At 41.2% G+C, this 20840-nt stretch overlaps 1 protein-coding gene across 1 annotated transcript in view; it reads left to right on the top strand.

The window, feature by feature from the left end:
- Window positions 1–20840, top strand: part of atrnl1a (attractin-like 1a) — a 325565-nt gene that overhangs the window by 299154 nt on the left and 5571 nt on the right. Inside the window, exon 29 of the mRNA XM_030748010.1 lies at window positions 8730–8844. Coding sequence (XP_030603870.1) covers window positions 8730–8844 — 115 coding nt within the window. The remainder of the gene's footprint in view (window positions 1–8729; window positions 8845–20840) is intronic.

Genomic DNA, 20840 nt, shown 5'->3' with positions numbered 1-20840 from the left:
GAGCCTTCTTCCTCTTCATCTCGACTCGGTCACCGTCAGACACACAGCTCAGCAGGATTTCACTGTTGACTTAAATTGCTACCTGGACTCCACCCACCTGACTCTCCTTTCTAACCTTACGAATTTCTGTACTCAGCCCTTTTTTATTCTTTGGTCACCCCCCCACCCCACCCACTGCTGTCTCTTACTTACTGTGATTACTTTGGGAAAGGAGCCAGAGAAAGTTCTTACAGTCGTCACATCACGCTGGTTATGGTTTATCATTTACACAAACACACACACACAATATACTGTTGAAAAAAAAAAAAAATCTTTGCTGCATATACACACACACAACCTACTATTAGACTTGCCATTAGACTTGCATTCTGCAAAGTAGACTGCTGTTAAACAGTGAGATAAAGTAGTCCAGTCTGTTGTGTTTTTCAGACTGAACTGCTAATTACACTGCGCACACAAACATCAATTTAGCCAGAGTGTGTGTATTTAACAGATATCAGCCAGTATGTGCATTGCTGTAACTGACTGATAGTATTGTGGACTCTACAAGCAGACAAGATTTTATTGCTATATCATTGTGCTCTTCAGTTTTCGCGACTCAAAGCACTCTATAGACAAGCCTCTGTATACAGCTGTGCAAAAGGCAGTGTTTCTTTGTCATAGATGCATTCAGAGACTTTAATTCAAAGTTTAAATATAGTGCTCTTTTCTTCCCAGTAAAAGGTACTCACTCAATATATGCTTAAGATGTCTGAAGTGTGACCTATTGATTAGAAGTACTAGAATTTTTGAATCAGTTAGCTGCCTTACTTTTTACTGCCCCCCAAAAAAGTGCATACACAGAACTACTGTTGGATTCATATATGGACTGAACTATTTTGTTCTAACAACCATATGTACAGTGGTTTGCAAAAGTATTCATACCCCTTGAACTTTTCCATATTTTGTCACATTACAACCACAAACATAAATATATTTCACTGGAATTTAATGTGAAAGACCAACACAAAGTGGTTACAGTTGTGAAGTGGAAAGAAAATTATACATGATTCAAAACATTTTTTACAAATAAAAAACTGAAAAGTGCGGTGTGCAAAAGTATTGAGCCCCCCTGAGTCAATACTTTGTGGAACCACCTTTTGCTGCAGTTACAGCTGCAAGTCTTTTAGGGTATGTCTCCACCAGCTTTGCACATCTAGTGACTGAAATTTTTGCCCATTCTTCTTTGCAAAACAGCTCAAGCTCAGTCAGATTAGATGGAGAGCATTTGTGAACAGCAGTTTTCAGATCTTGCCACAAATTCTCGATTGGGTTTAGGTCTGGACTTTGATTGGGCCGTTCTAGCACATGAATATGTTTGGTTTTAAACCATTCCATTGTAGCCCTGGCTTTATGTTTAGGGTCGTTGTCCTGCTGGAAGGTGAACCTCCGCCCCGGTCTCAAGTCTTTTGCAGACTCCAACAGGTTTTCCTCCAAGATTGCCCTGTATTTGGCTCCATCCATCTTCCCATCAACTCTGACCAACTTCCCTGTCCCTGCTGAAGAGAAGCAGCCCCAGAGCGTGATGCTGCCACCACCATATCTGACAGTGGGGATGGTGTGTTCAGTGTTAATTCTCCGCCGTTTTGCATTTTGGCCAAAAAGTTCAATTTTGGTCTCCTCTGACCAAAGCACCTTGTTCCACATGTTTGCTGTGTCTCCAACATGGCTTCTGGCAAACTGCAAATGGGACTTTTTATGGTTTTCTTTGAACAGTGGCTTTCTTCTTGCCACTCTTCCATAAAGACCACATTTGTGCAGTGCACGACTAATAGTTGTCGTGCGGACAGATTCCCCCACCTGAGCTGTGGATCTCTGCATTTGGTCCAGAGTCACCATGGGCCTCTTGGCTGCATCTCTGATCAGTGCTCTCCTTGTTCGGCCTGTAAGTTTAGGTGGACGGCCTTGTCTTGGTAGGTTTACAGTTGTGCCGTACTCTTTCCATTTCTGGATAATGGATTGAACAGTGCTCTGTGAGATGATCAAAGCTTGGGAAATCTTTTTATAGCCTAAGCCTGCTTTAAACTTCTCCACAACCTTATTCCTGACCTGTCTGCTGTGTTCTTTGGACTTCATGATGCTGTTTACTTCCCAATATTCTCTTAACCAACCTCTGAGGCCATCACGGAGCAGCTGTATTTGTACTGAGATTAGATTACACACAGGTGGACTCTTTTTAGTCATTAGCAGTCATCAGGCAACTTCTCAATGCAATTGGTTGCACTCAGAGAAAAGGGGGCTCAATACTTTAGCACACCGCACTTTTCAGTTTTTTTATTTGTAAAAAATGTTTTGGATCATGTATAATTTTCTTTCCACTTCACAATTGTGTACCACTTTGTGTTGGTCTTTCACATCAAATTCCAGTGTATGTTGGTCAATGAAAAACAAACTAAACCAACGGGCTTGTGCAAGCTGTAGACAATCTACATACAATCTACATGCTGCCATGCCCCCAATTTCTCTATATAAGGAAACACGTTTCCCTCCAGGTAAAGCAGAAAAAAATATGACAGTGTTGTAAAAGACAGGCCTGCACCTTTATAGCAAGAAAGCAGGAGAAAGTCAGACTAAAAAAAAAAGAAAAAGAAAAGAAACTGTATAATGGTGTCTGAGGAGGAAGCCGCAGCTTTTCCAAGTATACAGGTTGATGACGGTGTTTTTAAAAAATTAGATATTTAGCAATGATGAAGTAATTTTTAATTAAAGAAAGCTTCTCTGCACTCCAGAGTATTCTAAAGTCAAATGTGAGGCCATCTGCCCATGCAACAGGACACTGATCCCAGCAGACCAACAAATCTACAGCAGAATGGCTGAAAAAGGAAAGAATCAAGGTGTTGCAGTGGGCCAGTCAAAGTCCAGACATTGACCCAATTTAAATGGTGTGATGGGTACACCAAATTTCTATTCACCAATTTAATTTCTGGTCAAGTCAACAAGCATGCTAAAGATCTAGCCTTGTGTTCTCCATCAGAACATGAGAGAAAGGGGAGGTCATGTCAATTATATTAAAATCTGCAGTAAGGGCTTCTGTGGTTTGTATTTTGGCCTTATTTTCCTGAAAAAAAGTAACAGTTTATTATATATTGGGATAAGCTCCCAAGGGATTCTAAGCCAAAGTTTAAGGGGGAAAAAAAAGTTTTCTTAAGTAAAACTCATTTCTTACCTCTTATGTTTGGTGCTAGGTACTCCTAACGCATGCATTCTTGTGACCTTTACGTGATTCTGCGGATATTTTCACTGTTTCTTTAAGTCTGAATTTTAATGACCTCATACAATAGTAACCAGTAATTTCCTGGGGGAAATAGTGTCTCGTAAATAAGATGTAATGTGAACATGATTGCGAGTGTGCGTTCTCATTCTTTGTGGGTTACAGTCTATGCATCTCGGATTAAAGGAGCTAGCGGGCCATAACTATACGAACATACAAAGAGTCAGAAGAGCTGCTGCTGCCTTGGAAACCCTGCTGTCAGATAAAAGTATAAACTTAAATGAAGGAAATAAATTACAAAGAGTGGTTAATGTACAGTATGTTCGGGAGTAAAATATGCAAGTGCAACATGGCAAATGCAACAAACACCTGTTCTTCATTCAGCACCATTCCTTTCTTTCACTTTTTTCTTTTATCTTCCTCATCCTCTCTTTAAACAATCCTCAACGGAACAATGACTCATTTGTTTGTCTGGGAATTATCTCAATCAGGAGAAAGAGTGTTTGCTAATAGGAAGTGCTAGTTATAGAGTTAAGTGTGTGCATGTGTCTTCCTAGTTAGAGCATTCATCACTTCCTGACACTCTGAAAACACTAAACAGAGGAGCCTCCAGCTTCTAATTATACTGTACAGTCCAGGACTTAAACCTATGAGCACTGGAGGGGGTGTTTTGTGTGTGTGTGTCGTCTCCGGTGGTCCAAGTGCTGTGTTAAGTTGATAGCTATTTTGATGGGAGCCTATTATATTGCCCACTGATTATATTTGCAGTCAGAATATACTGTTTTCAGTGTTGGAGAGCCAAAATAAGTCCCACTGAATTTTAAGTCATTAGAATCTAAGGTCACCCACAGTAATCAGAGATTTGGAGACCAACCTTTATTTACTTGTGTACACACAGATGGTGTTTTCTCACAGTGGTCCATTTTCAATTTATTGAATTTATTCTGTTTGACAGAGTTGTGCTTTGAGCTGCCCGTTTTAATCATGGTATTATACCAATGTGCAGTTGTGCATTCGGCATTTGTGTGTTTAATATTTAATGTTCTTCCATGTGTTTGTTTTTCTAAAAAAAAAGTCATGTGACACTGATTCTTTTGAGATTTTTTTTTTCCCCCACTTTGCTATATCCAATCTGTGTGAAACACTCACCAGAGCAGATGTGATTTACAGTCGTGTGGGGGCAAAAAAAGTTTTCAGACTGTTATTCAGCAAGTTGATCAGTAATAATTTGAAGTCCCACCAGAACACTTCAGTCAGGTTGAGGTCACCGTGTTTCTTTTCTTTTTCAGTCACTCTGTCCTGTTGCACAACCCAGTTATGGCCAAGCTTTAGCTGCCACACAAATGGCCTCACATTTGACCCTAGAATACTTTGGTATATAGAGGAGCTCATGGTCAACTGTGTCCAGGTTCTGTGAGTGCCAAACAAGAAGGGTTTTCTCCCAACAACCTTTCCAAACAAGCTGTCTTTTTCTTTTTTAACATTTAACATTCTGAGCCCTGTAAAGTCTGAGATGTAGTTCTTTATTTTTTTCTTTATCCAGAGGGTTTAATATGATGTCAGCCCACCTTTTGCAGCTATAACAGCTTCAGCTCTTCTGGGAAGGCTTTCCACAAGGTTTAGGAGTGTATTTATCGGAATTTTTAACCATTCTTCCAGAAGCGCATTTGTGAGGTGACGTCAGGCACTGAAGTTGGACGAGAAGGCCTGGCTCGCAGTCTCACAAGGTGTTCTCTCAGGTTGAGGTCAGGCCAGTCAAGTTCTTCCACACCAAACTTTCTCGTCCATGTCTTTATGGTTCTTGCTTTGTGCATTGAAACATGGTGTCTAACCAGATACTTACTCTGGATGGCATTACTTTGGCCTCCAGGAACACTGTGAGAAATCTTGGAGTCATTTTTGACCAGGATATGTCCTTCAATGCACATATTAAACAAATATGTAGGACCGCTTTTTTGCATTTGCGCAATATTTCTAAAATTAGAAACATCCTTTCTCAGAGTGATGCTGAAAAGCTCATTCATGCATTTATTACTTCTAGGCTGGATTATTGTAATTCATTATTATCAGGCTGTCCTAAAAGCTTTCTGAAAAGCCTTCAGCTGATCCAAAATGCTGCAGCTAGAGTACTGACAGGGACTAGAAAGAGAGAGCAGATTTCTCCCATATTGGCTTCTCTTCATTGGCTCCCTGTTAAATCTAGAATAGAATTTAAAATTCTTCTCCTCACATACAAGGTCTTGAATAATCAGGCACCATCTTATCTCAAAGACCTCATAGTACCATATCACCCCAACAGAGCACTTCGCTCTCAGACTGCTGGCTTACTTGTGGTTCCTAGGATACTTAAGAGTAGAATGGGAGGCAGAGCCTTCAGCTTTCAGGCGCCTCTTCTGTGGAACCAGCTTCCAGCTTGGATTCGGGAGACAGACACCCTCTCTATTTTTAAGATTAGGCTTAAAACTTTCCTTTATGATAAAGCTTATAGTTAGGGCTGGATCAGGTGACCCTGAACCATCCCTTAGTTATGCTGCTATAGGCCTAGTCTGCTGGGGGGTTCACATAATGCACTGTTTCTCATTCACCTTATTTACTTTGTTTATACTCCACTCTGCATTTAATCATTAATTGATATTAATCTCTGGCTCTCTTCCACAGCATGTCTTTCTCTCCCCTCAGCCCAACCGGTCGTGGCAGATGACTGCCCCTCCCTGAGCCTGGTTCTGCTGGAGGTTTCTTCCTGTTAAAAGGGAGTTTTTCCTTTCCACTGTCGCCAAGTGCTTGCTCATAGGGGGTCGTTTTGACTGTTGGGTTTTCTCTGTATTATTGTAGGGTCTTTACCCACAATACAAAGCGCCTTGAGGCGACAGTTTGTTGTGATTTGGCGCTATATAAATAAAATTGAATTGAATTGAATTGAATTGAATTGAATTGCATTGGTGCACAGTAGACTTTACACCTGGCACAATGCAGTCAGACAAGTAGCATTCTCCTATCAACCACCAAACCCAGACTCGTCTTTACACCACTGCATCCAATGCTTTTTCATTGTGCTTGATGATGTAAGGCTTGGATGCAGCTGCTCAGCCATGGGAACCCATTCCATGAAGCTCTCTATGCACCGTTCTTGGGCTGATCTGAAGTTTGGAGGTCTGTAGTGATTGACTCTGCAGAAAGTTGGCGACCTCAGTGCACTATGACCCTCAGCATCCGCTGACCCTGCTCTGTGATTTTATGCAGCCTCCACTTTTTTATAATACCACTAACAGTTGACTGTAGAATATTTAGCAGCCAGGAAATTTCACAACTGGACTTGTTGCACAGGTATCATCCTGTCACGGTACCACACTGGAATTCACTGAGCTCCTGAGAGCGACCCATTCTTTCACTAATGTTTGTAGAAGTAGTCTGCATGCCGAGGTGCTTGGTTCATACTGTGGCCATGGAAGGGACTGGAACACTTGATTCAGTGATTAGGATGGCTGACACTATTGGCAATAGTGTATGCTAAATTTAACAAGAACTAGAATTCAAATAATTTTTTTTTTTTTTTTTCCTCAATTGATCGTCAATATGTATGGAGGAAGTTGGGAGAGAGGTACAACAGTGAGTGTCTATAGCTATCTGTAAAACTGTGTAAGCTCTGTTGTGGTTTGGGGCTACATTTCAGCCAGTGGATCTTGTCCAAATTGATGGAAATATGAACACAGAAACCATCAGAGTTTGTTTTTGGTAACACTTTATAATACGGCCCGTGACTAAGGCCATAAGTACACGTATTTTACAGGGATGTACCCAATAAGTACATTAAAGTTTTGCATAATTTCCAGGACTAAGGCCATACATCCAAAGAAGGAGCCAACATCCAAAGAAGAGCTTTGGAAAGTCCTTCAAGAACCCTGGAGAACGATTCTTGAAGACTACTTAAAGAAATGACAAGAAAGCTTGTCCAACAGATTTCAGGCTCTGGGGAAGAATAATGGTGGTCATACCAAATATTGATTTTCAAACTCCTACATCCTGTCTCTTATGATCTCCTCTTATACAAGGACTTAAATGAGGACAGTATATTTGATTTTGTTTTATCCAACTGCTGCTGTGTTTCACTTAACACACAAAACCCCTCGAGCAAAATAGTAATAATCCAATGTAAGAAATGCTGCGAGGCTCATCATGAACACATAGAGAATCTTTAATAATTGAGTGTGTAAAAATATTTTCACATTTCAATTATTTATATCCTAAATTATAGAATTGTTATAATTAAAAGCTCATTCTACCAAAATTTTATATTTGATGAACTGGTATCAAAGAACTTCGGCGCAAATTTTTCTTTAATTAATAAAAGAATAGATTAAACTTGCAGAGTGAAGCTGTAATGTACAGTGGGGGGAACCTTTTTCCACATAGGTTAATACAGCCATGTGTTTCGCAGAAGGGGTTTGACAACATTTGTGTGGTGTTGGAAAAATATTCAGATATTTCTCTTTAAAAAAAAAAAAATAATAATAATTGACCTATTGCATGTGGACATTTGGAGGTTTGGGGTGGCAACTTCTCTCGTGGACATTTCTTGTCTCCAGTGAAAAGGAGGAAGAATCAGGGAAAAAAAGGGAAAGGAGAAACTGGTACTCAGATTATGTATTTATGCATACAGTATGCATGTCCATGTCACTCCCTCACATCCTGCAGCAAGAAACAGGGTACATCTCTGATCTCTGTGGTGGAAAGGTCAAACCAGCTCAATATATCAGTGACTCTTCTCCTTGTTGTGTATTCTGATTAAAGGAAACACAATGTCATTAGACATTTAGGTATTATAGAGACAGTAAGGCAAACTATAGAGTAAGTCTCAGTGTTACGACAGAGGGATGGTATGGTTATTTTTTATCTTCTACAACTTCATAGCTTTAATATTTAATTGTTGTTAAAGGTGGTAAGGTTTAGAGTTTGTGTATACATGTGGAAATTAGAAATCAGAACATATGTTTGAATGCAGAGCTGACTGGTAATTATGGAACGCTTGCTTGATGGATGGATCGATGGCGCTCAGTGAAACAGAGGCGAGAAGGGTCTCTTATATAAATCTGTCTGTATTTAGGGATTGCAGAAAAGACAGCAGGTATTAGCAGGATGGGTGGCGCAGCTCATATTTTGATGCCTGTTTTTGTGCACTTACCTGGAGAGCCTGATAAGACGGTCTCCATCTAAATCAGCTGCGCAGCAGGTGGAGCTCCACAGGCTGCCAGTCAGCCTGCTTCCCCCAGCTGGGAGCTTTGCTCATGGGGATGTTGGCAGCAGGGATCTGGGCAGCACAGCTTGAGTTGAGGATGTCTGCTACATCCTTCAAATTGACTGGCTTGCTGTTCTGTTAACCTATAGGTTAACAGCACCATCTACATACAAATCACACCACTGTTGACTTGTTGCATACTTAATGTGTTGATCCTTTTTTTCCCCCTGTGTGTTCTGTTTGTAGGCAGTGCCAAAGCCCATAGCCATGGAGCCATGCTGGGGAAGCAGAGCAGGTGTTCTCACAGTACTACTGTACCTGCCCAGAATCCCATCTGGAATACCTCCACCTGGACAATCTGGTAAGATCCTCACACAGTAATAGATGACATGCAGTACAGTATGTTTTATTTCCAAAAGATTGAGACATTTTTAGGAATGATTGGCAGTGTTTGCAATGCTATCTAAGAAACTCGGCCAGTGACACATGTTCCTTAAGTACCTTAACTTTCTCTAGATGCTGTTGCACGTTTCTCAAACTTCTCCAGTGTTGTGCATGAATTTTTCTCTTCTTTTTGGGAGGGGGAAGGAGGAGCAATCCAAAATTGCATCTAATTCTAATTTGTTTATTTCTTGCAACATACAGTATTGTCCACTAAGATTCTCTAAAAGTTTCTCTGTAAGTCATATTTTGCGCTGGCAATTTTGAAAAGGCAGGTTGTACATAAAGAGCAGCGGCAGTAGTTGCTGCTACAAACACAGTATTTATGCCCAAACATCAGTCTCCAGGCACAGCCAGTGTAGCTTTTTTTGTGATTAAATCTAATACTCACTGGTCATTTCTCTGCTTTCATTTGATTCTCGCTGCTGTAAACTAAACAGCTGTCTCTGAAACATGAACTCCTTTGTTATTGTCACAGAAAGCGCTCACACCATTTGTGATCTTTTTACAAGGTGAGCTGATCGATGTCTAAAAAAAAAAAAAAAAAAGCTCCAGCTGTGGCAAGCCATGCTTCACATGTGCCTGGCAGCAGCTCCCCATCAGCTTTTGTGTCAAACAGGCTGTGGCATTTTAATCAAAAGGCAAATAAACAGTAAAATGTGATGGCATCAATGGCATCATCAAAAAAGTGTCTTGATGTTTCTTGGTTGTCACCATTAAAACAGAGTGCTGTCATGCAGCAGAGCAGCAGGGTAACTTGGTAGCTTAGAAGTCATTTCATAGCCCAAAGGTTAAAACTTCAATCCCTGATCTCACGCTCAATCATGGCAGACCAAAGAAAAAAAAAAAGTGTTCTACTTACACCTAAATAAATGTTGAAAATGTGAACCTGTGGCTCACAATATCGAGTGAGCAGAGTGTCTGTGGAAGTTATTCTGCATCCAGCAGAGGCATTTCAGGGAGAGTCAATGCCATATTTCTTCAGTCCTCTATCCAGTAAGTTTTAGTCCAGCACAAGTAAGTCAGGATTTCATAAAGTTTACCCATGAAGTACAAATCTGGGATCTCATTTATTTAAAAAGTTACTTGGATTAATAATTGAACTTATTAAGGTACCTTAAAGACATCATCTAAAAACATCAAGTTGGCTTAAATTTACTATACCAGACTTATGTTGTTCCATTATCACATCAGCTAAAATGACTAAAATGAGGGTTTAGTCAGAAAGAGCTACAGAACAAAAGAAAAAAGGCAAACCTTATGGAAGAAAAGGTCACAGTAATGGTAGAGTGAAATTAAACCAGGAGACAGGTAATCTTAGAGGGTTGAACTAAGCCAACAGTCCAGCACTACCTACTGAGAAAAAGGAACCTATAAAAACTGAGTAATTTTGTGTAGCTTGATGCAGTCCATGTAGAGGAGGTGGCTAGCATCTGTAGCCTTGTTAATGATCTGGCTGCAGGGGTTCGGGCCTCTGCAGAACAGCAGTGGGGAAAGAGCATTTCCTTGGTCGATCCTACACTTGATGATGACTTGTGCAACTGGCCTGAAGTTGGGCTCTAGTGTTGTTCTCCACATACCCATTGAATTCCTGATGAAGGCTCTTAGGGTCCTGTTGTTCTTGTAAAGTCTGAGGCATTCCAGGGTTGATGTGTGGGGCACTGACTTGTAGGCTTTCTTGTGGAAATGAGATCACTATCATGAGACAGGGGTTGTAGTTACCTGAAATAGATCAGGAAGGGGGTAGGTGCATATGGAGACAGTATGGATTTTTGTAAGGACTGCCTCCCACCATTCGTCATCCAAGCTAACTCCCAACTCTCCTTCCCATGCGGATTTAACCTTGGATGTTGAAGAGTAAACAGATGAAAGGAGTCTGCTGTATACCTTAGAGACAAATTGCTTTTGATGGAGATCAGGACATACATGTAGGAGTACGTCCCGCATCTGCTTAGGAGGTATAGCAGATAGGGAACAGTGATTTTGCACAGTTTCTGATCTGAAAATAATGAAAGAGATGAGAGAACTTGGAGGTTAAAACTGTGAAGCTTCAAAGCACACCATGTAGAGGCAAAGTTACGGTGCTTTCTGAACGGATACCAGATTTTGAGCGTGGAACTTACCACTTGGTTATTCAAAAAGCCAGAAGGTTTAGTTGGTATGGAGGAAGAGGCGCAGGACTGCGCTTCTAGTTGACACCGGGAGAGGTCAGGTGAGTTATTACGAAAGGATACCTTTTAAATATTTGCTGACCAACTGTACAGTCGGAGGGTAGGTAGGGATAGGCCACTATTAAATTTACAATGTACTGCTCTACTTATTCTTGGGGTCTTTCCACACCATCGGAAAGAAGTAATGTTTTGTTCAAGAGCTTTAAAAAAAACCATGTATATCTATTTGGTAGAAACAGGGGAAGGCATAGAAACAGGAAGAGAACTTTAGGAAGAATGTTGATCTTCATGGCAGTAATTCTGCCTATTAATGACAGCAGGATACTTTCCCATCTTTGAAAGGCCTGCTTATTTTCCAAGATTGCGGAAATACAATTAGTGGAGAAGAGTGAGGGTGGTGTTCTAGTGATATTAATCTCCAGGTATTTGAAACTGGTGTAACTTAACTTAAACGGAGATCTGACTGTTGTAATAGCAAGGCCTTGGAGTTGATTGGAAAACATTCACTTTTAGAGATATTAATTTTCTAGCCTGAAAAGGAGCCAAATCTCTGCAGAATTGACTGGGATTGATTTGTTTGTATCAGAGACATACACTATATTGAGTATTCACTCACCCATCCAAATCATTGAATTCAGGTGTTCCAATCACTTCCATGGCCACAGGTGTATAAACCAAGCATCTAGTCATGCAATCTGCTTCTACAAACATTAAAGAAAAAATGGGTCGCTCTCAGGAGCTCAGTGATAGGATGATACCTGTGCAACAAGTCCAGCTGTGAAATTTCCTGACTGCTAAATATTCTACAGTCAACTGTTAGTAGTATTATAACAAAGTGGAAGTGACTGGGAATGACAGCAAATCAACCACAAAGTGGTAGGCCATGTAAAATGATCAATGAAAATGTCAGCGGATGCTGAGGCACATTGTGTGCAGATGTCACCAATTTTCTGCAGATTCAGTTGCTACAGACCTCCAAACGTCATGTGGCCTTCAGATTAGCTCAAGAACAGTGTGCAGAGAGCTTCATGTAATGGGTTTCCATGGCTGAGCAGCTGCATCCAAGCCTTACATCCCCAAGCACAATGCAAAGTGTAGATGCAGTGGTGTAAAGTACACCACCACTGGACTCTAGAGCAGTGGAGACGTGTTCTGAGTGATGAATCACACTTCTCCGTCTGGAAATCCGGTGGATGAGTCTGCGTTTGGTGGTTGCCAGGAGAACTGTACGTGTCTAACTGCATTGTAAAATTTGGTGGAGGGGGGATTATGGTGTGGGGGGTGTTTTTCAGGAGCTGGGATCAGCCCCTTAGTTCCAGTGAAAAGAGTTTTCCATACCAACACTGTTTGGACACTTTCATGCTCCCATCTTTGTGGGAACAGTTTGGGGATGGCCCCTTCCTGTTCCAGCATGACTGCACACCAGTGCACCAAGCAGCTCCATAAAGACATGGATGAGCCAGTTTGGTGTGGAAGAACTTGACTGGCCTGCACAGAATCCTGACCTCAAGTCAACACCATTGGGATGAATTAGAGGCTGTGAGCCAGGCCTTCTCTCCAACATCAGTGTCTGACCTCACAAATGTGCTTCTGGAAGAATGGTCAAAAATTTCCATAAACACTCCTAAATGTTGTGGAAAGCCTTCCCAGAAGAGTTGAAGCTGTCATATTAAAGTCTATGAAAATGTGAAGTCAGACGAGCAAATATTGGCAATATAGTGTGTACATGTGTATATATTATACACAAACACTCACACAATACTTAATTACTTGATTACTGTAACACTGACGCTCTCTAGTGAGTTCTTTTGTAGCACTTTGCCCCAACGGTGAATTAAGGGGGGCAGAATAACCAAACTGTGGCCTGTCAGCGTTCCAAACTGCAACATCTGTATATAACTAGCAGGAAACATCACTCGCATGATGATTATTTCCATATAAAAGACACAAACTCAGTTTATATGATGTTTTGGTAATAAACAACTGTTATTATATTTAAATTACAGAGTCTGAAAGCCAGTTGATTCTTGGCAAAAGTCATGTACTGTTTAAAGCTTCAGCTTTGCGTCTTTCCTCCATTTTCAAAAAATATTTATTACATTAATATCGTCCATAAAAATGTCATTATTTTACTGTTTCAAAGCATGAATTGGTTTTGTAGAAAAAAATGTTCACTCTTATATTTATATCAGTATGGCCTTACTTTTAGAATCTGGAGAATAATGAAGCGTTTGGAAAGACTCGTCACATATGGCATGTTAAAGTTGGCCTGATGTGGTTAGACCTGCCTGGTTTTCCTCCAACACTTACTGGTGGATCAATTGTTCCCCTCAGTGAGACATCCTGACTTTCCACCGTCTGAGCTCATGTTGCGCTATAGACGGACGACATGCGATATCCCCTAGTCGCTCAAGTCAACCACCAAACGGCTGTGGAAAACACTGAAAAGACAGCAGCGCTTCCTTTCAGACCTGACCAAAGCCTGCAGGGTTGTGCACCGTCAGCATGAGCCCAATCTTCTATCCCTCCACCTCAGTCAACCTTTCTTACTCTCCTCGCTTACGCATATGTCTAAATTTTTTTAGTCTCCCTGAACTTTTTCTTTTTGTATTTTTCTTCCCACCCCCAGAAACCTCCACCCTGCCCCCACCCTTTGCAGCTTTTTGCTGCTCTGATGGTAGTTTTGGGCTTCATGAAGTGGACAATATGTAACTGATGCTGGTGTGGAAGGCTTCTGCAGGAAGCACAGCCATCACCGTGACAAGTACCTAAATGAAAAAGACAAACAGAGACAGAAAGCATTTTCTCAAGGTTGAAAGAGCCTTCAAAAACATGGCAGTGGCCAGTGGAGTCTAACACGGGGAAGGAATAAGGCATAAGGAATAATGTGTGAGAATTAGTGAAACAGAAAAAGTGAAAGTAATTGTCAATTGAAGAAAAAAAAACAAAAATGAGACACTGAAGAAGCCTTTCGGATGAGAAGTGAAATGTCTTCAAGAAACTTAAAGAAGTCCAGTCGCCTTTTTTTTAAGCTCCAGAGACGTTCATGGAAACGAGTGTTTTAGGAAAAAAACTGAAGACCAGAAAATACCCAAGAAATTTAAAGCAAATTTCTACTTTATTTTAAGATAAATTGTAACATGAAAAAAATATATAATTATCCCATCCATCCATTTTCTTCCGCTTATCCGGGGCCGGGTCACGGGGGCAGCAGCCCAAGCAGAGAAGCCCAGACTTCCCTCTCCCCAGCCACCTACACCAGCTCATTTGGAGGGACCCCAAGGCGTTCCCAGCCCAGCGTGTCCTGGGTCTGCCCCGGGGCCTCCTCCCAGTAGGACATGCCCAAAACACCTCACCCAAGAGGCATCCTAGCCAGATGCCCGAGGTGTCTCGGGCATCTGGCTAGGATGCCTCCTGATTAGGATGATTAGGATTTTAAGATAAATCGTAACATGAAAAAAATATATATAGTTATCCCATCCATTTCCTGCCATTTATCCTGGTTGCAGTGGTTTCAGGCAAAGCAAGTTGAGAAGACATTTTTACCCCAGAACAATTTCAAGATCCCCGATAATTTGTCACATTCAACGATTCAAGCTTTGCACAGGCCAACCAGCCCTGAAAGGGCTTCAGCTGGAAAGTAAATGTGTCATCCAACAAGTTTAATAAAAAACAACAAAATTAATTTCAAACTCAAAGGTGAGCTGACGGAAGCCCTGCTGTAGAAATTCAGTCTTGACAAATTTGATAATTACACCAGTTTTTTGGGTTTGTTTTTTGTTTTTGTTTTTTTTGCTAAATCAGTGTCCATGTGTTTTAATAGAAAAAAATTATAATTTCTGTGTGGTTTTGTGTTCACTACCTGATGTTTTGGACATGAGCTCATTGCAGAAGCAGCAGGCTCATTTTTAGGAAATTAGGGGTGATAAGAGGCTCATTGTTCTGGTCAGGCTGCTCTCTGGAGAACGCTCAGGCTTTTCAGTGAAACACAAGTCATTGTTACCGGTTTTTGAAGCCCGACATTGTCTGTGTGTTTAAATGGTAATTAGAGCAACAGGCACACAGTGTTCAGAAATACAACTGAAACGCAGAGCATTAACACAACTTTTAGAACACCAGGGGCACATGAAAATGTTTAAACAACAACAAATTGCCTGCCCACCATTCGCTCATGCTCATCTCCTCCCCAACCTTATGCTCCCTAGAGAGGCTCTCACGCAGGGTCAGACAGCAGTCCTCCATTGATGTTAGCATGTATGAAGGTGAAGTCACTGCAGGCTAGCTCCGCCCACCCTCGGTGAAAGACACTTCAAGAGGAATCTGCGATGAGCGTGCCCATTTTAGCTCGCCTTCCCTCGCATCATCTTTGTTTTCTTCTTGTCCTCGTGTGCTCGGCTCCCCTGAGGTGTTACCATTAACTGACCCTTTACATGTAAGAGGGAGCAGGAACAACTGGAAGCACAGCTGCAGCTTTACAGCCAACAGTTTCTCAGATTTCCATACTCTATATTAGGTGGAATAACTTCTTCCCTGTTCCATTATGTTCTTCTAAGGCTGGCGACTAAGAATGTCCTCCACACCAGGTGCTTTCAGATTGCAGGAATTTGTCCATAATTCTGAGTGTTTTCCATGCATGCGCTGCAGGACCTGGAACCAGGTCTGCTTTTTCATAGTCTTAATTATAATGGCACAGGTGTGCTGTAACTCGTGTAGATAACTGTGTAAAACACACAAATGCAAGCACCAGTAACTGCTATTTAAACATTAGCTATGTAAACTGTTTTTGAGGTTAATCTTAATGGAATAAAGCAACTATATAGACTGCAGTCTAATAAAATCCAGACTTAAAGAGTGACAGAAGAAATGGTAATTTTGACATATCAGAGCAAAATTCAGAAGTCTTAACTAGAAGCATGGAAAGAAAAAGAACAGGCTGAGGGGGGGGGGGAAAGGACCATAACAAGATGACGCTGCATTACCAACCATTACCCAGCAACTAGTACTTCGGAGTTCCTGTTAGTACAAATGTCAAGAGCAAAATGTCCTGGAACTACAGTAGTTACTGTGTCCAGTGTGTACTTAATTTTAGGTAATCACCATAACTCTGATCCAAAAGCAGCTACTGAGAATAGCTCCTAGTGCCGAATCGTATCTAAAGCTATTCTCAGAATCTGTAAATCACCGAGAGACCTGTCATTACAAGCTGATGTATGGATTTTTTTTTTATTTCCCCATAAAAAGTAATTGTCTCAACTCTGAATATCCAGACTCCAGCAGAGAAGAAATGTAATAATTGCAATTCGTCCCTATATTGAAAAACTTCAGCCACTGTGCCAGAGCAGCACATCTGGTATGTCCTATAGCACAAGCAACAAATGGCACATTTTAAGCATTGTGCCATTCTGCTGTTGTAAGAGGGTTCTTTTTTTTTTTTCCCCAACCCAATTTGAGTTGGTCTTCAGCCTTTTTTCAAAGTGAGTGTTAGATGGAACGCAGATAAACTGGCAGAATTAGCCAGTGTTCTGCTAAACCTGTGATAAAGAGAGCTGAGCCTGAAGGCAAAGCTCCTGCTTTCCCAGTGAGCCTAAGTGTCTAAGTCTAATGAGACTGCAAATCCAAATGAGACCGCAAATCCAAACAGTTATTCTTCCTTCATATGGAAGGGAGCTAATGGAGGTAATCTGTGAATCTGATGAGTTTTGTGACATGTTGCACTGCATGAGCCACAGACCAGTTCTGCTATCCTGCCCCACTACAGTGTAGCTACAGTACCCATGTGTGACAGGATGGTGTGACTTTTAGCATGCTGCATTAGCTAAGCTCTGGATATCAGACGAGGCTTCTACGAGCTTTGGTGTGAATCCGTCTTCATTCTGATCCAGCTGGACAGAAATACAGTGACATTACAAATAACACAAAGATCACTCTGTTTAAAGCCAAATCCATTTCTCTAATAATAGATTCACTTTCTGGTCCAATAATTCAACCAGAAATCCTGAAAAGTCAAGTAAATAGCGGGCGACTCGCTCCAGTTAGACTGCCTGACAGCTGCTGTCGGCCAAATTGCAGCAGACAACTAACACATGGTGCCTGCCTCTAAGAGCTACTCGCATAGAGGGACAGCTTGACCACTGAGTGACTGTTTGACTGATTCAAAGTCACAGTGGCCTGACATGACGGACAGGGCAGGAGGAAGAGACCGACAGGGTGAATGAAATGGGGGGAATGGAAAAAAAATAATAAGAGATCTTATTTTTGGCTCCAGCCACCACTTCTCCGTCTGTACAGCCCACTTCAATTGAACCTCCTGTTCAACTGAGATGAGCATAAACAGTTTTACGCATTTATGCTCCATGTACGGCAGCTGCTGTCTTTTTTTTTTTTTTTTATTTGATAGAGTCCCTTTATGTACCAATGATATTATTGGATTTAGTAGAGTGCAACTATTCTCAGTTCAGAGCAGCAGGGTTGAGGATAGAGAGAGGCTGTAGGCTACATTTTCTTCTCAGGCGCTCTGCTGAGCTTAGATAGTGAATGAATAGAAACAGAGGCGCAGCAATATTCACAGCTGCCTTTTCCTGCACTAATCTGCCTATTCAGCACCACAGTTAGGCCTTTGAATATATGAGAAAAGAGGGGAAAAAGAGGGAAAACTACAGGTACTGTAAGATGTTGAAAGTCTTTTGAGAGTAAAAATAGAAAAAGCTATGTGACAGACGAAGAGAGAAAGGAGGTGTTAAAAGGCAGTTTTGATAAGAAGCAGATTTAAGTTCCTAACATGAATTGTGTGAGAAAACAAGTAAAACATTGATACATCAGTGGCTACAGAATTGTAAAGAATGCAATCCAAGGCAGCACCTCTTCATTCGCAGAAACCGATTTGCACTGTGAGGCAAAAGCTGTAAGTCATCGTGGTTATCCGCCCACCCGGTCGCTCATCTTCGGCTTACCTGAAGGCAGGTCACGGTCACAGCAGTCTAAGAGATTCTACCCAATGATTTTGGCTTCTCTTGTGGCATCCTGAGCCATCCCCAAGCCAAGAATTACGTAATCCTCCAGTGAGTTTGGGGTCTACCTCGGGGCTTTGAAGTGTAGAAAAACATTCCCAGATGCTAAAAGCACCACAGCTGATTCCTTTCTTCTTGGAGAAGCAGTCCTCTGACTGGAGACCGAGCCAAAACGGATTTCAGTAGCTTGAATTCACATTTTCATTTTTTTTGCTCATAGTGCAGAGGTAACGACTGAAGGTGAAAACTGGAATATAAATTTACTGGTAGATCTCGCTTTCTGATTCATGGTTGACAATCATCTGGTGCCATACCACCATTACTGTTGAAACTACGCTTATTCGTCTCACAAAAAAAGATTCCATAATATTCAAGCTAATGAGGTGAGGGCCCGATGAAGCTAACAGAACCACATCATCTGTAAAAAGCAGAGCTGATTCTGAGTTTCCTCACCTCAGCTAAACCTTAATCATGGCATACTGCAGTGGCACTCGATGGTCAAACTCCCATGACCCCTTCAGCAATCATGCAAGAGGAGCAACCACACTTCAGTGTGCACCCTGGATTAAACTTTCCAGTGACACTACCTCTTTTGTTCTGCCACAGAATGTGTAATAATGTGTAATACAAATCTTATCCATAACAGTTTCCTTGCTACGAAGGAGTCTGATAATCTTTGTGACTTCTGCCTAGTATCCAAAATTATGCCTCCTCCACAGCTAATCTGTAGGTTTGATTCAAGAGCCCCTCAAAGTGCTTTTTCCACTTCCAGCCAAAGAAAGAGCCTGAGTGTTTCTTTTTTTTCTTCCATAAATTACCAAAGCACTAGGAGCAGTCCTACCTGTCTTTGTTTCAGAAAACCCCTGATCCAGCCTGAAAGGCCTATTTCTTTAGCTTGCTGACCTTTCACAGATGGCAGTGACAAATCCTAATGACTCTAACCTCAGCTTCTACCAGTGATATCTGCAATGGAAATTTTGAACATTGCCCTATTCTATTTCCATGTCCCCAATCACCCCGTGGATGTACATCAAATTTTGAAGGCGGGATTGAAGATCTCACAGATAGGGACTTCCATCTGCCGTTCTTAGTTAAGACTACGTGTTTGAGTTTTTTTTTTTTTTTTTTTTTTTTTTTTTTTTTTATTTACGTGTTTGAGTTTACCAGGTCTGTCTTGCAGTCTTCCCCACACTTTTTGATCCCAATCAGATGCCAGCTCCACTCTGAAAATGCTAGTTTCCAGATTCACTGTAGTTACATTTTTTTCCTGCAAAATAACATTTGAAAGTTTGTTCAGCATTTAACAGGATGTGACGTGACCACATAATTAGCTGAGTACCATTACCTATGATACACCACGGTATTTCATCTATGCTTGCAACCTAAATATTAATGAATGTGTTTAAAGATGAAGTGAAATGACAGGGAATTTCTTTTTAAATTCATTTAACACATGATGCTAAATACACTATATCACCAAAAGTATTTGGTTGTCTGCCTGTCAGCTCTGGTATAGGTAAACTGCATCATACCAGTATCAGTAAATAAAATAAACAGCGTAAATAAAAATGAGTCTTTCTAAAGATCCTCTTGGCAAAGCAAAAGTGTTTGGCTCAACACAGCATGCAGACTATAAATTTTGCTTATTTACAAGATGGGTCAGGTTAAAAAAAAAAAAAAGAAATCCATACCATAATCGTCCCTTCACCAAAATGCAGTCAGACAAGTACCGTTCCCCTGGCAACTGCCAAACCCAGACTCGTCCATCAGATTGGCAGATGGAGAAGTGTGATTCATCCCTCCAGAGAACACGTCTCCACTGCTCTAGAGTCCAGTGGTGGTGTGCTTTACAACACTTTGCATTGAGCTTGGTGTGATGTAAGGCTTGGATGCAGCTGCTCAGCCATGGAAACCCATTCCATGAAGCTCTCTGCACACTGTTCTTGAGCTAATCTGAAGGCCACATGAAGTTTGGAGGTCTGTACCAACTGAATCTGCAGAAGTTGGCGACCTCTGCGTACTATGTGCCTCAGCATCGGCTTGCTCCACTGTGATTTTTCATGGCTGAGTTGCTGTTATTCCCAGTTGCTTCCACTTTGTTATAATCCCACTAACAGCTGACTGTGGAATATTTAGTAGTAAGGAAATTTCATGGCTAGTCTTGTTGCACAGGTGGCATCCTATCACGGCACCACGCTGGAGTTCACTGAGCTCCTGAGAGCGACCCATTCTTTGTTTGTAGAAGCAGTCTGCATGCCTAGGTGCTTGATTTTATACACCTGTGGCCACGGAGGTGACTGGAACACCTGAATTCAGTGATTCGGATGCGTGACTGAATACTTTGGGCAATATAGTGCATGTTCAGTCCTTTTTTGTGTATGACGTTGTTTTACTCGTGTAACATGCAGAAATATTTTTATGGCTATCTTGAACCCAGGCAATTACATATTTTTTCAAATTGTATGTGATTTGTGAGAGAAGCAAGAAAAAAAAATTACTTCCCAGGAGGGAGTTAGAGAAAAGGAACAGTTATGTACATTTTAACAAAGCTGGTTGCCTCCTTATTCTCCCTCCTTCCTTTGTGCCTCATTCCCTCTCCTAATGAAGCATCTTGAGTCTTTTGCTGTGTCATTCTCACTTTGGTCCCCTTCACTAAGGGGAAGAAAAAGTTAACTTTATTAGCAGAGCAAAAATGCAGCACAATGCAATAAATTTTTTTTTTTAATTAATTTCTTTAT

Source organism: Archocentrus centrarchus, chromosome 15, assembly GCF_007364275.1.
Source record: "Archocentrus centrarchus isolate MPI-CPG fArcCen1 chromosome 15, fArcCen1, whole genome shotgun sequence".
In the NCBI taxonomy this organism is placed as follows: domain Eukaryota; kingdom Metazoa; phylum Chordata; class Actinopteri; order Cichliformes; family Cichlidae; genus Archocentrus; species Archocentrus centrarchus.
The sequence above is the reverse complement of the archived record's forward strand: the minus strand, read 5'-3'. Positions and strand labels throughout refer to the sequence as shown.